Source organism: Ursus arctos, unplaced genomic scaffold, assembly GCF_023065955.2.
Source record: "Ursus arctos isolate Adak ecotype North America unplaced genomic scaffold, UrsArc2.0 scaffold_11, whole genome shotgun sequence".
Lineage (NCBI taxonomy): Eukaryota > Metazoa > Chordata > Mammalia > Carnivora > Ursidae > Ursus > Ursus arctos.
Window position 1 is genome coordinate 8,442,876 of NW_026622775.1, and position 19,831 is coordinate 8,462,706.

General features: G+C 41.1%; 1 protein-coding gene across 30 annotated transcripts in view; it reads left to right on the forward strand.

Annotated features, from left to right (window-relative positions):
• The window catches only part of ANK2 (ankyrin 2), a 467,799-nt gene that overhangs the window by 437,550 nt on the left and 10,418 nt on the right, over nt 1–19,831 (forward strand). For 29 of the 30 annotated variants that reach the window (XM_057310022.1, XM_048212352.2, XM_057310028.1 and 26 more), the window contains 5 exons: nt 9,780–9,854; nt 11,765–11,896; nt 13,049–13,192; nt 16,120–16,405; nt 18,066–18,354. In XM_057310022.1, coding sequence (XP_057166005.1) covers nt 9,780–9,854; nt 11,765–11,896; nt 13,049–13,192; nt 16,120–16,405; nt 18,066–18,354 — 926 coding nt within the window. Of the gene's footprint in view, nt 1–1,963; nt 8,219–9,779; nt 9,855–11,764; nt 11,897–13,048; nt 13,193–16,119; nt 16,406–18,065; nt 18,355–19,831 lie in introns of all 30 variants that reach the window. The other variant, XM_044384283.3, reaches the window with a different exon arrangement.

Here is a 19,831-nt window from a genome sequence, read left to right on the forward strand (position 1 = left end):
TTTTTTTTGAAGACCTAGTACAATGTAAACTACTAAGTTATTAGGTTGCTTTTTTTTTTTTAAGATTTGATGTATTTATTTGAGAAAGAGAGCGGGAGCATGGGGTGAAGGGCAGAGGGAGAAGGCCCCCCGCTGAGCAGGGAGCCCAAGGTGGGGCTCCATCCCAGGACCCTGGGATCATGACCTGAGCAGAAGGCAGCCGCCTAACAGACTAAGCCAGCCAGGCGCCCCTAGAAAGCTTTTAATTGAGAGTCTCTTTGTTCTTACGTTAAATTGCCATTCAGGACTAGATTATTTGAAATTCTGGATGTTTTCATTTGGTTTATACTTGAACAAATTTGCATTGATATAAATTATTTTAATATATCTTTATATATGCATAGTCACAGAGTATATCTCCTCAACAAATACCGATTCTCTCAAGAGAAGACACTTGTTAAAAAAGTGACATTATCATTGCCTTAATTCCTTTTTTTAAAAAGAGATTTTATTTTTTTATCCCACTTCTTCAGAACGACTATGTTTATTTAAATGGCCCTTTCCTTTCTTTCTTGTATAGTAGCTAGTAGAAATGAAAGTTTAGTACATTCCCTGGCTCAATCGTTTAAAAAAGAAAAAGGAAAAAGCTACAATATTGCTATAATGCCACAGATTCTCCTAAATGCCTCTAAGTGTTGTGAATATTTTTTAAAGTTTGGACATAGACCCGTGTTTGGGCTTTTTTTTTTTTTTTTAAAGACAATCATTAAATAATCTTCATCTAGCTATAAAATAATCTCTAAATAAGGGCTCTATGAAGGAACTTTTTCCTAGGTCTTTTCAAGAGCAAATCCTAAAAGAGTTTGACCGAGTTTTCCTTTTTTGCTTTGAATGGGTACAGGTCCCCACTAGCTGTCCCTTGAATATACTACATTCAGCACCTTTGTACAGACTTGTAGGGAAAAAAATACACTTCACCACAGTAATGTTTTACATACTTGTTCTAATTTCTTAACCATCCTCCTGCCCGTGCATTTCAGCAAAGCCACCACTCCCACCAGTTTTCTTCCACCTTTGCTTTGCATGGAAATAACTTGGCTTACATAAACTGTGCGTGTGTCCCGTGTGACTGTCTCTGATTTGGGTTGCCATGCATCACATTTTAACTTTGGACTCACATATAAGTTTAATCACAGTGTTGTTGTGTTGTTTTTTCCTTTCCTTTCCTTTCCTTTATTTCCCTCCTTGGTCTGTCCGTTATGTGTCTAAACCAGGAGGTTGCTCCAAGGAAAGGACCATGCCTCTTAGCACAAGACCATTCGTTTCATTGTTAGGTGTGAATTTCCCTTAGATGAAATGCCGGTTTGCAGCTGATTCAGACATCTTTTATATAGTCATTGTATATTGGCAGAACAAAACATACTGAATTCCATATTTTTATATGATTAAAAAACATATATACATCGTTAGAAGGCATTCTGAGTTTGCTACTACTGGCTTTCTCCTAGAGGAAATCAACTTTCTGCAATTTCTAATGCTTTTTTTTCCTTTTTTCCCCATGTTTATATTTTTTTTCAACATTGATCTGTAACATCTGAACAATCTTGAGATACCTCTGTGTAATTTCACTGCGTTCGTTCTTTGTTTTGATCTGTGATGGTGTGTGTGTGTGTGTGTGTGTGTGTCTGTTAGTCTGTCTTGGCTATTTGTTATAGCTTTGTTGTATGTGTGGACGTGCTACAAGTGAGAAAATTAAGCAAGTTATTTCCTGCTCATTTTTCCTTTTCAGTTTTTTTTTTTTTTTTCCGTTAGCCTTGCTTTGCTTTTGTATCCTGAGACCTTGTGGATCCACCATTCCCAGCCCATTCTGTTGTCCCTCCCGCCACAACAGGAAAAGACACTGTGTCGTTTCAGTCCTGATTACATTTGCCAATATATTTTTTGATTTCCATTTTACTTTCAATGTTTTTCATTCACATCAAAGATGATGAGACAGAATCTACAGAAACATCTGTCCTGAAAAGTCACCTGGTTAATGAAGTTCCTGTCCTAGCCAGTCCGGACTTGCTCTCTGAAGTTTCTGAGATGAAACAAGATTTGATCAAAATGACCGCCATCTTGACCACAGATGTATCTGATAGGGCAGGTTCTATCAAAGTGAAGGAGCTGGTGAAGGCTGCTGAGGAAGAGCCAGGAGAGCCTTTTGAAATTGTTGAAAGAGTTAAAGAGGACTTAGAGAAAGTGAATGAAATCCTGAGAAGTGGAACCTGCGCGAGAGATGAAGGCAGCGTGCCAAGGTCTCAGTCGGGGAGAGAATTAGTGGAAGAGGAATGGGTGATTGTCAGTGATGAGGAAATAGAGGAGGCTAAGCTAAAGGCGCCTTTAGAAATCACCGAATATCCATGCGTAGAAGTTAGAATAGATAAAGAGCGCAATGTCGAAGTAGAGAAAGACTCAACTGGGCTAGTGAACTACCTTACTGAGGATCTAAACTCCTATGTGTCTACTCATGAAAAGCTACTGCAGACAGTTCAAGAAATAGCAGGGGAGAAACGTGAGGTTCCGGCTACTGGCAGGAGCTCTGAAAATGAAGGGAAAGATGTGCCCCCAGATGAGACAAAGAGTGCACAGAAACAACACAAACCAAGCCTGGGAATAAAGAAGCCAGTGAGGAGGAAATTAAAAGAAAAACAAAAACAAAAAGAGGAAAGTGTACAAGGTAGTGCAGAAAAAAGTGAACTTAAAAAATGTAGTTCAGAAGAGTCATTAGATGAAGATGCAGGTTTAGCCCCCGAGCCCCAGCCCACTGTAAAGGCCACTTCACCTTTGATAGAAGAAACTCCCATTGGTTCCATCAAGGACAAAGTAAAGGCCCTTCAGAAACGAGTGGAAGATGAACAAAAAGGTCGAAGCAAGTTGCCTGTCAGAGTCAAAGGCAAAGAGGATGTGCCAAAAAAGATAACCCACAGGACACACCCAGCTGCATCACCCTCTCTAAGATCAGAGAGGCATGTGCCGGCATCATCCTCCTCTAAAACAGAAAGACACTCTTCTCTTTCCTCCTCTACAAAAACTGAGAGGCATCCTCCAGTATCACCATCAAGTAAAACTGAGAAACACTCACCTGTGTCACCCTCTGCAAGAACTGAAAGGCACTCCCCTGTGTCATCAGGTAAAACTGAGAAACACTCACCTGTATCACCCTCAACAAAGACTGAAAGGCAGTCCCCTGTGTCATCTACAAAAACAGAAAGACACCCACCTGTTTCACCTTCAGGTAAAATGGACAAACGCCCACCTGTATCGCCCTCTGGGAGAATGGAGAAACATGCACCAGTATCACCTGGGAGAACAGAAAAACGCTTGCCTGTGTCACCAGCTGGACGAATGGAAAAGCATCCACCTGTATCAACCTCTGGGAAAACTGAGAAGCACTTGCCTGTGTCGCCTTCTGGGAAAACAGAAAAGCAACCACCTGTATCCCCCACCTCAAAAACAGAAAGAATCGAGGAGACAATGTCTGTTCGGGAGTTGATGAAAGCTTTCCAGTCAGGTCAGGACCCATCTAAACATAAGACTGGACTCTTTGAACACAAATCAGCAAAACAAAAGCAGCCACAAGAAAAAGGCAAAGCTCGGGTAGAAAAAGAAAAGGGGCAGGTGCTAAACCACAGAGAAACACAGAAAACAGAGAGTCAGACAATCAAACGAGGCCAGAGATTTGTAGTAACAGGAGTTTCTGAATCCAAGAGAGCAGTCCGTGCTTCCTCCGTAGGGTTTAAGAGAGAAGACGTAGTTGTAGAGAAGGAGAAAGCTCTTAGCCACAAAACACCTGAACCTGTTCAGTCAGCACCAGAAGAAGAAAGCCATAAAGAGAGTGAAGTTCCCAAAGAAAAGCTGGCTGATGAACAGGGAGACATGGATCTCCAGATCAGCCCAGATAGGAAAACCTCTACTGATTTTTCTGACGTCATTAAGCAAGAACTGGAAGACAATGACAAATACCAACAATTCCGAATGAGTGAGAAGACAGAAGAAGTACAGCTTCACTTAGATCAAGTACTCACTAGTCCTTTCAACACAACCTTTCCACTAGATTACATGAAAGATGAATTTCTTCCGGCTCTGTCTTTACAAAGTGGTGCTTTGGATGGCAGTTCTGAGAGCCTCAAGCCTGAAGGGGTGGCAGGTTCTCCATGTGGCAGCCTGATGGAAGGGACCCCTCAGATTAGTTCGGAAGAAAGCTATAAGCATGAGGGCCTCGCAGAGACTCCTGAGACAAGCCCAGAAAGCCTTTCTTTCTCACCAAAGAAAAGTGAGGAGCAAATTGGGGAAATAAGCAAAACGACCAAGTTAGAAACACCAACAGCAATTCCTTCAGAAAAAGATCATCCCTCAATCAAAAACATCACCGATGGTTCTGAAGAGCAAGGTACCGTAGTCACTGAAGGCACAGAGCCCTCAGTCGAGTCTTTGCTGAAGGAGGCCACCTTAGACACTTCCAAAGACACATGCCCCAAACAAGAAGATGATTCCCTTGGCAGCTGTAGTGTGTTACTAGCAAAAGAAACACCCAAAGGATTGACTGAGGAAGCATCCACTGATGAGGGTCAACTTAAGAAAGTTGGTTCAGCCCACAAGACCCACAGTGATACTGAAACTCAGAAATCCACAACCACTGAGCCCTCAGATGAGACAAAAGCCTCTCCGCTGCCTGACGCTTGTGTACAGACAGGCACAGGAACTGAATCAAAGCCCCAGGGAGTTGCTAGAAGTCCCCAAGGATTAGAACTTGCACTCCCTAGCCGAGATAGTGAGGTCCTCAGCCCTGGTGCTGATGAATCATTTGCAGTGAGCCACAGAGACTCCCTGGAAGGCAGCCCTGTGCTAGAGGATAACTCCTCACACAAAACTCCGGATTCTCTGGAGCCAAGTCCTCTGAAAGAATCCCCTTGCCGTGACTCTCTTGAAAGCAGCCCTGTGGAACCAAAGATGAAGGCTGGAGTTCTCCCAAGTCACTTCCCTCTTCCTGCAGCTGCAGCCAAAACAGAACTCTTTACGGAAGTGGCCTCTGTACGGTCCCGGCTGCTCCGAGACCCAGACGGCAGTGCCGAGGATGACAGTCTTGAGCAGACGTCACTGGTAGAGAGCTCAGGGAAGAGTCCCCTTTCTCCTGACACCCCCAGCTCAGAAGAAATTAGCTATGAGGTCACACCCAAAGCCACAGATGCAAGCACACCCAAACCAGCTGTAATTCATGAATGTGCAGAGGAGGATGACTTGGAAAATGGGGAGAAAAAGAGATTCACACCTGAAGAGGAAATGTTTAAAATGGTAACCAAAATCAAAACATTTGACGAACTTGAACAAGAAGCAAAGCAGAAAAGGGACTACAAGAAAGAACCCAAACAAGAAGAATCTTCTTCATCCTCTGACCCAGATGCTGACTCTTCAGCAGATGTGGATGAACCAAAACATGTGGAGAGTATAGAGGATGAAAGCGATGTCCCTGTGGTGGTAACATCAGAGAGCAGAAAGGCTTCTTCCTCCTCTGAGAGTGAACCTGAGTTGGCACAGCTGAAAAAAGGTGCTGATGCAGGCCTCTTACCAGAGCCAGTTATTCGAGTGCAGCCTCCTTCCCCACTTCCATCCAGTGTAGACTCCAATTCCAGTCCTGAAGAAGTACAATTTCAACCTATTGTTTCCAAACAATACACTTTCAAAATGAATGAAGATACTCAGGAAGAGTCAGGTAAATCAGAAGAAGAAAAAGATCGTGAGTCCCATGTACCTGAAGAGAGTCATACCATTTCTACTAATGGCCCAGATATGTCTTATGATGATCTGAACAGAGATGCTAATGAACCAGAAGTCTGTGAGGGCCATGGGTGTGAGACCGGGAGTCCCAGCAGCTCAGTCACTCCTATATCTTCGGGTCTCTACAGCTCTCCTAGAGAGGATATCAATGAGCAGTTAGTTATTCATGAGGAATCAGTCCCTCTGCAAGACACTGATGAAAAAGACACAGAAGGAGAAGAGCTTGATGTTTCTCGAGTGGAATCTCTACAAGTAGATTGCCCCAGTGAAAGCTCTTCATCTTTGTCTTCCTTACCTCACTGTCCAGCATCTGAAGGACAAGAATTAGATGAAGACATCTCCTCTCTATCTTCTGCTACAAAAACAGAGGACACCAAAACTGACCAAGCTTTTGAGAGCTTACCAAAGGACTATTCCACTCAAGACTCATCGATTACTACTCAAACAGATAAATTGTCCATGGATGTTCCAGTGTCTGACCCAGCTGAGACTGATGAAATCTGTGATCCTCAAATAATAAGCCCTTATGAAAATGTTCCTCCCCAATCTTTTTTCTCCAGTGAAGAAAGCAAAACCCAAACGGATGCAGGACACACAAGTTTTCACTCTTCGGAAGTGTGTTCTGTTACCATCACATCCTCTGTTGAAGACGTGGTAGTAACAAGCTCCTCCAATAGAACTGTTTCAAGCCAAGAATCTAATTTTGAGGACCAAAACATGGAAAAAGAATCCAAACAAGAAAGCACCTCATGGGAAAAGCAATCAGATCAAGTCCCTTCATCTTTAGAGCCTTCTGTACCAAATACATCAGCAGTTGTTAGTGACCAAATCAGCAAAGTCATCATCACAAAAACTGATGTGGATTCTGATTCCTGGAGTGAAATCCGTGAAGATGATGAAGCCTTTGAGGCTCGAGTGAAAGAGGAAGAACAAAAGATATTTGGTTTGATGGTAGACAGACAATCCCAGGGTACCACCCCTGACACCACTCCTGCAAGGACCCCAACTGAAGAGGGGACTCCAACCAGTGAGCAAAACCCGTTTCTCTTTCAGGAAGGAAAATTGTTTGAGATGACCCGAAGTGGCGCCATTGACATGACCAAAAGGTCCTATGCCGATGAAAGTTTTCACTTTTTCCAAATTGGGCAAGAATCCAGGGAAGAGACTCTCTCCGAAGACATGAAAGAAGGGAGTCCTGGCACTGAGCCCCCACAACGGGAGACATCAGCTGAGTCACTAGCTCTCTCAGAATCAAAAGAAGCAGTGAGTGATGAAGCAGACCTACTTCCAGATGACCTGAGTGAGGAAGTAGAGGAAATATCTGCTTCAGATGCTCAACTTCACACCCCCGTGGGGAATTCAACCTCCACTGAAACATCAACAAAAGAAGCTCCTTCTGCAGGTGCCGAGGATCTCCCTACCACACCAATGGGTGATATGCCTCCTAAGTCTAGTGTGAAAGATCCATCTTGCCCTGACTCCCCTGAACCAGTTGTACACGTTCAGTTAGATTTTTCCACAGTTACCAGGTCTGTGTATTCAGGTCGGGATGATGATTCTCCTGATTCTTCCCCAGAGGAACAGAAATCAGTAATTGAAATCCCTACTGCACCCATGGAGAATGTGCCTTCTACTGAAAGCAAATCCAAAATCCCTGTGAGGACTATACCCACGTCAACCCCAGCACCTCCATCTGTGGAGTATGAGAGTTCCCTTTATGAAGATTTTTTGCCCAGCCTGGGTGAGGAAAGTAAAGAGGATGAAACAAAACCAAAGTCTAAAATCCCCGTGAAAGCACCTGTCCAAAGAGTAGAGCAGCAGCTTTCGCATCTAGATTCATCTCTCCAGAAAATAGTGGCTCCTCAGGGTCAGGACATGACAAGCAGAACACCAGATAGTAGAAGCAAATCTGAATCTGATGCCAGTGCTTTGGACTCAAAGACCAAATGTCCAGTAAAAACTAGAAGTTACATTGAGACAGAAACAGAGAGCAGAGAGAGGGCAGAGGAGCTGGAGTTAGAATCAGACGAGGGGGCCACCAGACCAAAGATATTTACATCCCGATTGCCAGTTAAGAGCAAAAGCACCACATCTTCCTGCAAGGGGGCTGTGAGCCCTACAAAAGAAAGTAAGGAGCATTTCTTTGACCTTTACAGGAACTCCATAGAATTCTTTGAGGAGATTAGTGATGAGGCTTCCAAGTTAGTAGATAGACTTACACAGTCAGAAAGGGAGCAAGAATTAGTTTCAGATGATGAAAGTAGTAGTGCCCTGGAAGTTTCAGTAATTGAAAATCTGCCACCTGTTGAAACCGAGCATTCAATTCCTGAGGACATCTTTGACACAAGGCCTATTTGGGATGAGTCCATTGAGACTCTGATTGAACGCATCCCTGATGAAAATGGCCATGACCATGCTGAAGGTATTTGCCAGCCACTGGGATTCCCTGTGCTACGCATGTCATAAATTTGATATAGTTTTTTTTTTTTTTTGGTATATCTTTTATTTGGTGATTTGTGTCTCATTTTCTTTAAGCTTTCTGTAGTGGTTACTGTGTTGTGTAAGCCCTTTGTGTTTCGTGCTTTCTCTGTGTACTCTTGTCTATGAAAACAATCTCAAGATTGAGTAATGAGAATGCTTATGGAAAACATCAACATGATGAGCAGGCAGCGGTGACCCTGCCTTTCTCAAGCCGCTGCACGTAAGGCCATGCAAGCTTTGAGTTTTGTTGCTCTGGAGTCCCAGGCTTAGCCTCAAATTAAGCACTTTTGCTTTTGCACATGAATATGTTGGGCTTTGTTTCATATGGTAAGGATTCATTGCTTTTTCTTCTTACCCTTACGTACTTTAAAATCATTTGTACTCAACTTAGTAATTCGGTAATCATTAGGAAGCCATTTGCCCAAAAAGATTTCACATTATCATGAAATCCCAATTGTTGTGGATCTGTTTTTGATTCAAAAAGTTGGATCTCAGATATCACTGGTAAACACTTTAAGCAAACAAATATAAGGTGAAAAAAACCCATGCTTTTTGTTTCAGTGTTAGGTGAATGGAGAATGTACTCTGATTAGACGCAGCAGACAACAAAAACTCAAACTTTGCATGATGTAAGTGACCATGAGAGGATGATGACCCTTTGAATTATAAAAAAGGAAACCATAGATGGCTTTGAGAAGTAGCCTCTGGTCTTCCAATATCTCTACAATAAAGACTATTATTCTTAAATTTGTGTCCTAAGAAAATGTCCTGATGTCTAAAATGCTGCCCATCAATTAATGGGGGTTAAAAACCGATGGGAAAATTAAAGTTTGTGGGAGTAATATATAAGCTTACTTAGTAGTAAGCACACAGAAATTTCACAGAAAGTACATCTATACCTATTGATACAACAGACACAAATACGTATGCTTTTATCTTCCATTCTTCCAAGGTCACCAGGACCAAGGAAAATGTTTCTGGCCAGACTGAAAAAAAAAAACCCAGGATGGCCTGATTAACCCATGATCTGTCTTTTATGAATCTTGGATGTGATTTCTTTCAGATGTGATCCGGAAGTGATCTAGGCTGCCACAGGCAATAACAGGAGGTCCTAACCAGTTACTCCACTTCTGCATCCCACTTATGATTTTTCTGGTTTTTGATGAACAAGATGATTGTCTCCTGGTGGGCAGTATTCTCTCAGATAATTTAAACAGAAAGTCCTAAGATTACTAGAAATCAGCAACTGATATGTCCAGTGACTAGTCTTGATTAAAGAGATATGGAAGCAGTTGGTTTTCATGATTTATAATTAAGTTGATTCCCCATTCCATTCCAGAAATCAGGCAAACACCCCATTTAAAATGATTTGAAATATAATAGCTAATTTGTGCTATTATCAAATATTTGGACAAGTGACTTCCTCTCTTTGGATGATCAGTACTATGGGTGCTCTCCTATCATAGACAACCTTTGGCCATTCTGTTTTTGACCTTCTGTAGATGAACAGGATGAGCAGGAGCGGATCGAGGAAAGGCTGGCTTATATTGCTGATCACCTTGGCTTCAGCTGGACAGGTAAAATTAGCGTGACTCATTTTTTCAACAAAACTTGCTTCATTTAAGTAACACAACTGCACAGCCAAGTGTCATTAACAATGAAAAAGTTTTTTGTTTTTTGTTTTTTTCTTTCCTTAAGGAACACCCGATGGAATAGTGAAAAGAATAATAAACTCTGAACTAGAAAATCCAGGCAGGCCTTTTGATATCTCTGGAATTTAGAAAAATAGAGCTTTAAGTTGGGGGATTTTGAGAATATACCAAATGTCACTGTCCTCCTTTGGGAGTCAGGGATATCCAAATTCGAGGACATTACTGTGTTTCAAAATCATTGTTAGACGTAATTGCCATAAAGCTTAGTTGGAGATTTAACCCAGGGCTCCTTATTTTAGATACCTTATATCAGATATCTTCATTGTGAACAGCACTAAAATTTGCTTTGGATGCATGTTGAAAGACCTATGAGTAAGATGTTTCACGAATTTTCTGAGAAATTAGGATACTTAAGCATAAAAATTATAATGTATGTAAAATTATTAAAAGAAAGTGAATTATAAAATCAATATGAGGAATGGAAACCCATAAGACCCTTAACAAAGATAATTAGTAACAGAGCAGAAAGAATAGTCATTTCTTCACTTTTAAACATTTTAAAGTAATTGTTAAATACTGATCAGGTTTTTTTAATTGAGGGATTTAGGGGAAAGAAGGACATCAAAATATCTCTGGCTAAATAGGTGACATTCAGAATTATTTATTTTGTTTCTTTAAGTACGTGTGTTTGTGTATAAAACGTAGTATCTATATACTTGCTGAAAATTCAAACCCCACAACCGTACAGAATGGTATAAAATTAAAAGTGTAAATAAGTGTCTCATACCTGCATCCCGTCTTCTAGCTCCATGCCTCAAAAGTAACTGCTTACACTTTCTCGTGTATTCAGAAAAAAATATGCAGTACCCACATCTATGTGTACTATTTAAAAATAGCACAATTTTCCTCAATAATATTCCTTGTAAATATTCCATCAGCATTGACCTATCTATCTCATTCTTTGAAATGGCTATTTAGTTTTACTGTGTGGAAGTATCATAGTTAGTGGCCTTTATTGCTGGACATTTAAGTTGTTTCCTGTTAATGACAAACATCCTAGTGCATTGGTGTATTTTCATGAGTATCTCTATAGGGCATATCACTACAAGTAGAACTGAGTGTCTGGATAAAGGGTATATATATTTTGAATTTTGAAAGATATTGGCCAGTTGCCATCCAAAGAGGACTTATTTACTTACACACACACACACACACACACGCACACACACACACCACAATTTGTAAGTGTCCATGTACAATGTTAATGGTAGACATTAAAGGAAAATTTTGTGGCTTTTTCCCTAGGCCAATTAATGCTTCTCAGAGCTTTTATTCAAGTGACATCAAATCAAAGAAAGGAGTTTATCCAACCACCGTAATATAACCACAGCCAGTATTTATCCAAGTATCCAGAAATAGGATTTACAGTACTTAAAACGTTACTTAGTGATGATCAAAAGTGAGAAAGTCTGTTACTCCTGTTTCAGTCATTTGTTTTCCATTATCTTAGTTAAGAATATAAGCCTGTATTAATGGTCCAGTCTGCATTTTGGAATTAAATGGGCCTGAATTATACATGTTTTATCATCCGTTGCCTCAAATTTAGTGGTTCCACTGTGAAAGTGATCAATTCTATACTCAGTTTCAAGGAGAACATCCACAATTAGGACTAGAAGAACACAGGCATCTTGAGAGCCACTTCTAATGCATGGGGGGAGCAAAAGAACCCTATTAAAACAATACAAAGAACACATCATTTACAAAATCACAGAGCCCGGTGTGGAGACTTGGACTTCGAAGTTCAGGTGTTTATGGAGCAATATTTTCTTTTCTAGAATTAGCAAGGGAACTGGATTTCACTGAGGAGCAGATTCATCAAATTCGAATTGAGAACCCTAACTCCCTCCAAGACCAGAGCCATGCGCTATTGAAGTACTGGCTGGAAAGGGACGGCAGGCAGGCTACAGGTAGGTGGGGAGCTATATGTGAAAAGCATTAGGCTAAACGTTGAGCTATAAGTCTTGCTTTCCTGCAAATTCAGTAAAATAATAACGAATGCCATCAATCTGAAATACTACTGCAAGCAAATGAGAACGAGCTATGACATTTCTAAAATATGCGTGTTGCTTAACAATTCTTACACTGTATTGCCATGACTAGTGTCAATTAGGGGAAACCCTGGCTGCTAACAGGAATGTTATTAAAGTCCTAAAATTTTCTAAATGTTGAGAGTGGACACAATTACTTTGCCATTGCTTTATTGGTAGTGCATTGCCCTCAGTTCCTACTTCCTTTACTCTTAAGTAACTTAAATGAGGGAAAGATGTCACATAGATATTCTTTATAATGGTTTGTATACAATATTCTGACCATATCAAATCAAATGAGACCATCGCTTCATCTCATTCTTCAGCTAAATTTTCTACTTCCTTTAATATCTCTCTGAAGATCTACCTAGAGACCTCCCTCATTTACATCCAGTCTACATTTGCCTTTCCTTCTCTAGCCATTCTTGTAGGTAGGATTGCCAGCTTTGGCAAATAAAACTAGAGGACACCCAGTTAAATTTCAGAGAGTCAACAGATAGTTTTTTAGTATAAGTACACTCCATGCAATATTTGGGATATACTTATACTTTAAAATTTGTTTGTTTGTTTTATCTGAAATTCAAATTTGACAGAGTGTCCTATATAATATCTGGCAACTCTGGTTTTAGAGCTTATGCCTATGCTTTCCCATATATCTTTTCTGTTTGCTTTTTTTTTTTTTTTACAAAGACCTTTATTTTATTTTATTTATTTTTTAAAGATTTTATTTATTTATTTGACATAGACAGCCAGCAAGAGAGGGATCACAAGCAGGGGGGGTGGGAGAGGAAGAAGCAGGCTCCTAGCGGAAGGGCCTGATGTGGGGCTCGATCCCAGAACGCTGGGATCATGTCCTGAGCCTAAGGCAGACGCTTAACGACTGCACCACCCAGGCGCCCCTACAAAGACCTTTAATTAGGCTTTGGTTGTTTCCTATACAAAGTCCAATGTTTTAGTAAGGCAACTAAATGAAAGAGATCTTAAAAAGAGTAGCCCTCAAATGTAATAAATACGTTTTCTCTAATATCCCAGATACCAGTCTCATTGAATGTCTCACCAAGATCAACAGAATGGATATTGTTCATCTCATGGAGGCCAGCACGGAGCCTCTCCAGGAGCGCATCAGTCATAGCTATGCAGAAATTGAACAGACAATTGCACTGGATCATAGTGAAGGTCAGACAATGTGTGTGCATGTGTGTTGTATATGTAGTTAATTCAGGCAACTGGACCAAATCTTCCCTTTTTTTAGATGGTGGTTTATGGACTTTGGTAATCACACATTTTTCTCATTTTATAGGCTCCCATACTGCTCATTCTTTGTTATTTCACCATTGTCCTAACCAGTTGGGACTGCAATAACAAAATGCCGTAAACTTGGGGGCTTAAACAAGAGAAATTTATTTCTCACAGTTCTAGAGAATGGAAGTCAGAGATCAGGATGACAGCATAGGTTCTGGCAAGGGCCCTCCTTTGGGTTGCAGATGGCTGTCTTCTCGCTGTGTCCGCACACGGGGGAAAGAGCTAGCTAGAGAGCTCTTTGGCCTCTTCTTATCAGGGCACTAACCCCATTCCTGAGGACTCTACCCTCATGACCCAATTATAGTCCAAAGGCACCACCTCCAAATATTATCACATTGCGATTAGGGTTTCATCGTATGAATATTAAGGGGATACAAAAACTCAGTTCATAATAACATGGATGACCTATCCAGTGCCCTTGCTTCAGTTTCTTGATGACACTTCTGATATTTGTGTCTTTTATTCTACTTTACCCATTTCAGTGCTCACAACCAAGACTATATCATTACTGATGATGATACTACTCCCGCATCCTAACTTGAAGCATTACACTTACTTCCTCTTTTGCTTCCACACCAACAATTCTTCAAACCCACTGGGACCTCCAGCCATTGGCCCTACCACCTTTCCATTACTTAAAGTTTCTCTAATCCATTTCCATTTATTCACATGCTCACTCACTCGGTTTCTTCTTCTCTCTCATCTCTATTTTATACCAAGAATTCTCTTCTTTTTCCAGCCTCCAGCATTTCTCTTCTTCTTATTCAAAGGTGATGACAGAGTTTCATATTTCTTAGAAAAAATAAGAATTGTCCGAAGCAAATGTCCATATTCTTTCACAAAATCTACCAACTTAAATGCATCTCAGTGCCTATACTCTACCTTCCCTCCACTATGAAATGTCTTTGCTTTGCTAAGACCATCATCTCCTCTTTTGTCCTGGATCTCTTCCCTTTTTATCCAATTAAGGACCTCACTGCTGTTGTCCTCTATGGCTTCCTACAACTAGACCAGTCAACAGCACTAAAACATGCTTTAATGGAGCCCATCTTTAAAAACAAAACAAAACAACTCCTTTCACCCCATATTCCTCCTTGTATGATTGTTCTGTTTCTCCATTCATTTTATAGAAGATCTTCAAAAATACAGTCTAAATTTCCTGTATCCGCTTCTTGTCTTCCTGTTCTCTCCAGAACTGTCTCTAGAATCCATGCCAGTCAGTCTTTTGTCATTACCTCCCAACAGAAAACAATCTTATAAAATTCACCAGTTATTTCCTCATTGCCGAATACAGTGAGTAATTTTTCAGTCTTCGCCTCATGTGTAACGTTTGACCAAAAAATTAATTTCTTCTTAAAATATTTTCTTCATTCACTTTCCATGATACACGCCCTTCATGGTTCCTGCCCCCCATTTTATTGGCTATTCTTCCTGAGTTTCTTTATGTATCTTCTTACTTTTCCCAGATTTCAGTGATGGTGTATGTTACTGTTTGGTGAGAGCTTGTCCTATCTCCCATCTCGCTCCTTCTTTCATCAATACGTGGCCTCCCTGCTGTTCCCCAGGCACCCTGTGCGTTCTCAGGCTTCAGGGCTCTGCTCCGTTTGGTTATCTCCACTCTGGAATATTCTTCCCTTAGAGCATCAATACTTTTTTCTCTCACTTAATTCAGGCCTCTGCTTAAATCATCTCTCTCTTTTTCTTTTGCATAATTCAATGAGAATTTAATGTATGTAAGTTTTCCATGGTCTTATAATTAATATAATTTGGTATAGATTAAGTCCATTATTTGTCACGAAGTAGGAGGTCAGCAGCTGCCACTCTTAGCTGGGCACAGCAGCTCACTGTGGAATAGACTTCCAAAGCAGTGCAGGCTGGCCGTGGGGAGCACAGTCTCTAGGCCTTGTGCCAGCTGTGTGAGGCGTGTGCCTGTTTTCCAATCTGAAAACCAGAGATGATAATAGTACTTCCCACCTCACCTGAAGGAATCAAGTGGACAGCATGAGTGACATCTCATTAAATCATCTCCTAATAGGATTCTTTCCTGACAGGTCTATCTAAACTACTAGCCCTATTTGCTCTATACTTCTACCCTGGTTTCTTTTTCTCCTAAAATTTATAATAAATGTGTATCTGCAGAAATAAAAGTTCAGTGAGGACTTTTTTATCTTGTTCACTGCTGTATGTCTGACATCTAAACAGCATCTACTGCATAGTCGATACTCAGTATAGATCTGCTGCATCAATAAGTAAGTAGATGGATGTCAGTCATACCTCTGCTAAAAATGTTTCAGTGACTCCTCATTGCCCTGGATATAATAAAATCCCTGAGCCTGGCTTGAGAGACCCTCCATAAAAAGGGTACTCACCTCAGAGCGTTGTTAATACTCACCAAGCACCTAGAACAGTGCCTGACGTGTAATTAATATTTAAAATGTATTCGCTATTATTAATTAATCTTAAGCTCTAATTCTTCTTACCGCTTACATTCTACGCTTAGTATCACAGTCAATGCCTCCTTATCACTAGGGCTCCTTAAAATGTCACACCCTCTGCATTTCCTTTCCTAATTCTTTAACCCTGGGTCGGTGCTCCCCGTTCATTGGCTGGCACTGTGGCCCGGTCACTCTGCATTTCAATAGACTTACTTGCCTGAGCTTGGCTAGCGGGTCTGCATCTTGCAGGTCAGCTGTGTAGCCTGGGATCGGTCACAGGGTGTGGCGCAATAATGGTTCCTTTACAAATACCCTTTTACTGCAAGTGAGCTTCCATTAAATAATTTAAATTGTTCTCCCCCGTAGGCTTCTCCGCCCTTCAGGAGGAGCTGTGCACTGCACAGCACAAGCAGAAGGAGGAGCAAGCTGTTTCTAAGGAGAGCGAATCCTGCGATCAGCCTCCCATCGTGTCCGAGGAAGACATTTCGGTCGGCTATTCCACTTTTCAGGACTGCATCCCCAAAGCCGAGGGGGACAGCTCCGGAACAGAGCTCTTTCCCCAAACTCGCAAGGAGCAGGTTCAACAGGATCTCTCAGGGAACATGCAAGACCGGCCTGAAGAGTCCTCCCTGGAGTGTCAGCAGGAGTACTTGTGAGTTTCACAAGAAAGCCTGTAGCATGTAATTCCAAGAAACAAGCCAGTGTGACAAGAGTGCCAGGCGTAAACCGCTGTCAGTTGTTTTCAGAGGGTGTCCAAATACCGCCCCCCCCCCCCACAACAAGGGCTAGACCTATGGAAAAAGAGCAAAAGATTTGAGATGTAATTGTGACAGCATTGTGTGGGAGATCTGCTTGAGCCAACTAACAGTTCTGTGACCTTGGGCAAGTCCCAAAGCCCTTTTGCTTTCTGTTTCCACATCTCTAAATTATAGTAATTTACACCTTATTCATCTCATAGTGTCACAGGTCAAGGATGTGCCCATGAAAGCATTGTTTCAAGTATAAAATTTCACACAGACCTCATTCTTAGTGCTTCTAAGAGTCCTGCCCGTCACTTCTCTGTAACACTTTGATACGTGCCAGTTGTCCCATAGCTCGTTCAGAGTGGGAATGGTGACAGCGTAGGTGAGGCAGCCCTCAGTGTGTTTCACCAAAGCGATGGGGTGGCTAACAGTAAAACTGGAAACACAGCACAGATTATTCACACAGAATGAAGGACCATGAAAACGAGGTGGGATGGGGTCAGCGTGGGAGGAAAGAGAAGTTTTTCAGAGAGCTTCTGGCTCAAGGAGGCTTCTACAGAGCAGGCAGCTCAGAACTCAAGTTCTGGGCTTTAGAGAAGCAAAGGAGAAAGAGAGCTGTTTAAATGGCACCTGTTATTTAGAGAAAGACAACAGATTGTGCAAAAGGCAAATGTGTCCCCGGCCCCGAAATCTGAGAATAGTGTGTCAGGAGATTACATCATAGCATTTCTCTTGTCATTAAACGAGCTTTGTGCTGGGGTCACTGGAACTTGAGAAGAGGGTGAATGGTAATAAAATCATCCCCTTTTTCCACTGAGCCACCACCTCCCAACTACCTTTTAGATTTTGGTGGAGAGTAGAAAGAAGAGAGAAAGAAAAAGAAAAAGGTGGGAAGCAAAGAGGGCATATCAGAGAGGTACTCTGGGCACTTAATATCTAGGGAGGGACAGAAATTTGCAATAAGTTAAACAGAAAAAGCAGAGAATTTTCTTAGAAAATGAGATTATAAAGATTGCCTTGAAGTAACTCCAAATGATGTCAGTAGAAAAAGTTTTAACCAGGTCTTTCCGTCAAGTAATACGGTTTTCCAGAGGCATAATAAGATTCTCTCTATATTTACAATTATGATAACGATATTAACATGGGGTTTATATATTGGTTTTTAAAATTTTTTCCCAAAAATTTTTTGACTCTTGATTCGAAAGCCTTATGATCTACAGATCTTTGTTATATAAACCTCCTCAAATCTTCAAGATCACCTTGAGTTATCAAAGAAAAGATGAAATTATAATTTATATACTTTGTAGAGATTAGGAAATGGTAATACATTTTAGGATAATTTTTATCCTTAGAATACATCTTTCCCAGTCAGTGCTAGATCAATGAGCTATAACTCTATACAATAGCTTACATGATTTTTATTCAATTTTCATTTCTTGGCCACATTTACAAAACTTATTTTGACTTCCCTGGGCCATGAAGATAAATTCCATTTTTCCTTCTAATTCCCTTACTTCAGCAGGAGAAATGTGTATGCTGTCATGGTATAACTTGGCTTTTCCATTTCAGCGTGACAACCCCAGGGACAGAAGTGTCAGAGACTCAAAAGGCTACGGCTGTATCTGACTCTCCCAGCAAGACCCCTGAGGAAATTAGGACCCCTCCTGAGGAGGAGAGGCCATACCTCCAGACCCCAACATCTAGTGAGCAGGGAGACTCTCCCATCATACAAGAACCCGAAGAGCCCCCAGAACATGGGGAGGAGAGTTCTCAGAAAACCAGCCTTGTGATAGTGGAGTCTGCTGGTGACCAGCCACAGGCCCTTGATAGACTCGATGAAGATGCAGCTTTCCATAAGGTAGGACTGTCCTCCGTTTCCTTGCCCACAGGCAGCAAAGCTACAAACCTTCCCCGTTCCCATTTCTCTGGTGGCTTATTTTTTCTCTGAAAAAAATTAACCTGGGTCATGTGAACCCCTCGGTCCCTTTTAAAACCTGGGGACCAGAGAATCTAGGAAAAAAAGATACATGTTCCCGTTCTAGCTATTTGACCCTGAGCCCTCATTTTACAATTGGAAAACCCTTTGCTAAGGAAGATGAACACTGGGGTGAAACAAGATACCTGAGGTAGCTTTTCAGAATTGATAACCATGGGCGTGCACATGAGTGAGAGGGATTACCAGGGCCTCAGGTAAGCGCCAGACATGGCAACGTGTGGGAGCCAGACCCCGGTTAGATCTGTCTGCAGTCACGTGACGAGCATGCAGACTGTGGATATCCAGTGGGGTTCACCTCCCCAAACAAATTTTTCTCCTTAAAGGAAAGATTATTTCCAAAATAGATCTCCTTATGTCTATTTTAAGAATGTCTTTAAAAAAGGACGTGGTACCTGAGCTTACTGCTGATTCAGAATGTCGGAATCCCTGACAGGAGCAGGAGCTTACACCACACTGTTTCCTTTGTCATTACGTGAGTTTTGATGTTGTAGAGAGGGGTGGAGACCATCTTAAGAAATTCATTTAAACCATTTATTCTCAAAATGTATTCTAAACAGTTCATATCCCTCAGCATTCACGGCGGGGGTGTTGAGCCCCCCTCAGAGCGCCCGAATCAAAATGAATCTCAGGGAGGGAAGGGGGACCCAGAATCTGTTTGCATTAAATGTAATTTAATATGGATAAAATCATATATTTTTCCTTTTAGAATTCAAAAGCATTTTATACATCAAAGTGTTTTTAAAGCATTAATATCTGTCTCAGCAGTAAAGAATGAGTTACATGAAAGAACTGAAACTTTTTGGAGAAACGAATGATACAACTTATCTGTGGGCATAAGGCCTACTTTTGTTCACTACGAGGATGACATTTGCTAGCAGGATTTGTCTAAAATCATAACTAAAATTAGGAGAGGTTCAGGCAAATGAGAACTGTGTCCCAATTTTGGCAGTTATCTTAAATAATGAATTCATCCCATGAATGGAATTTTATTTTAAGTTTACCTTTGCACAGAATTACTCATCTCCCAAGTTCTTGGCTTAAATGAATTCAAATAAAAATGTTTCAAAGACGCTATCTGGCCCTAGAAGTTAACTAAATTTAGCCTCAGAATCCACTGGCTAAATGAAGTTTAGATTTCAAACAGTTATCTGGATAATTCATTTATTTTTTTCAACGCACATAAGCAAATTTTGATAAGTCCTTCTGTATTCTACTTTATACAGGTCTGTTCCATTTATTTTTGATGAATATCCAATTACCTCTGCGATGCTTCCTATTGTGACCCTTAACTTCTCATGACCCTATCTTGAGGATCCAATTTCAGTCACTTTTCTCGCTG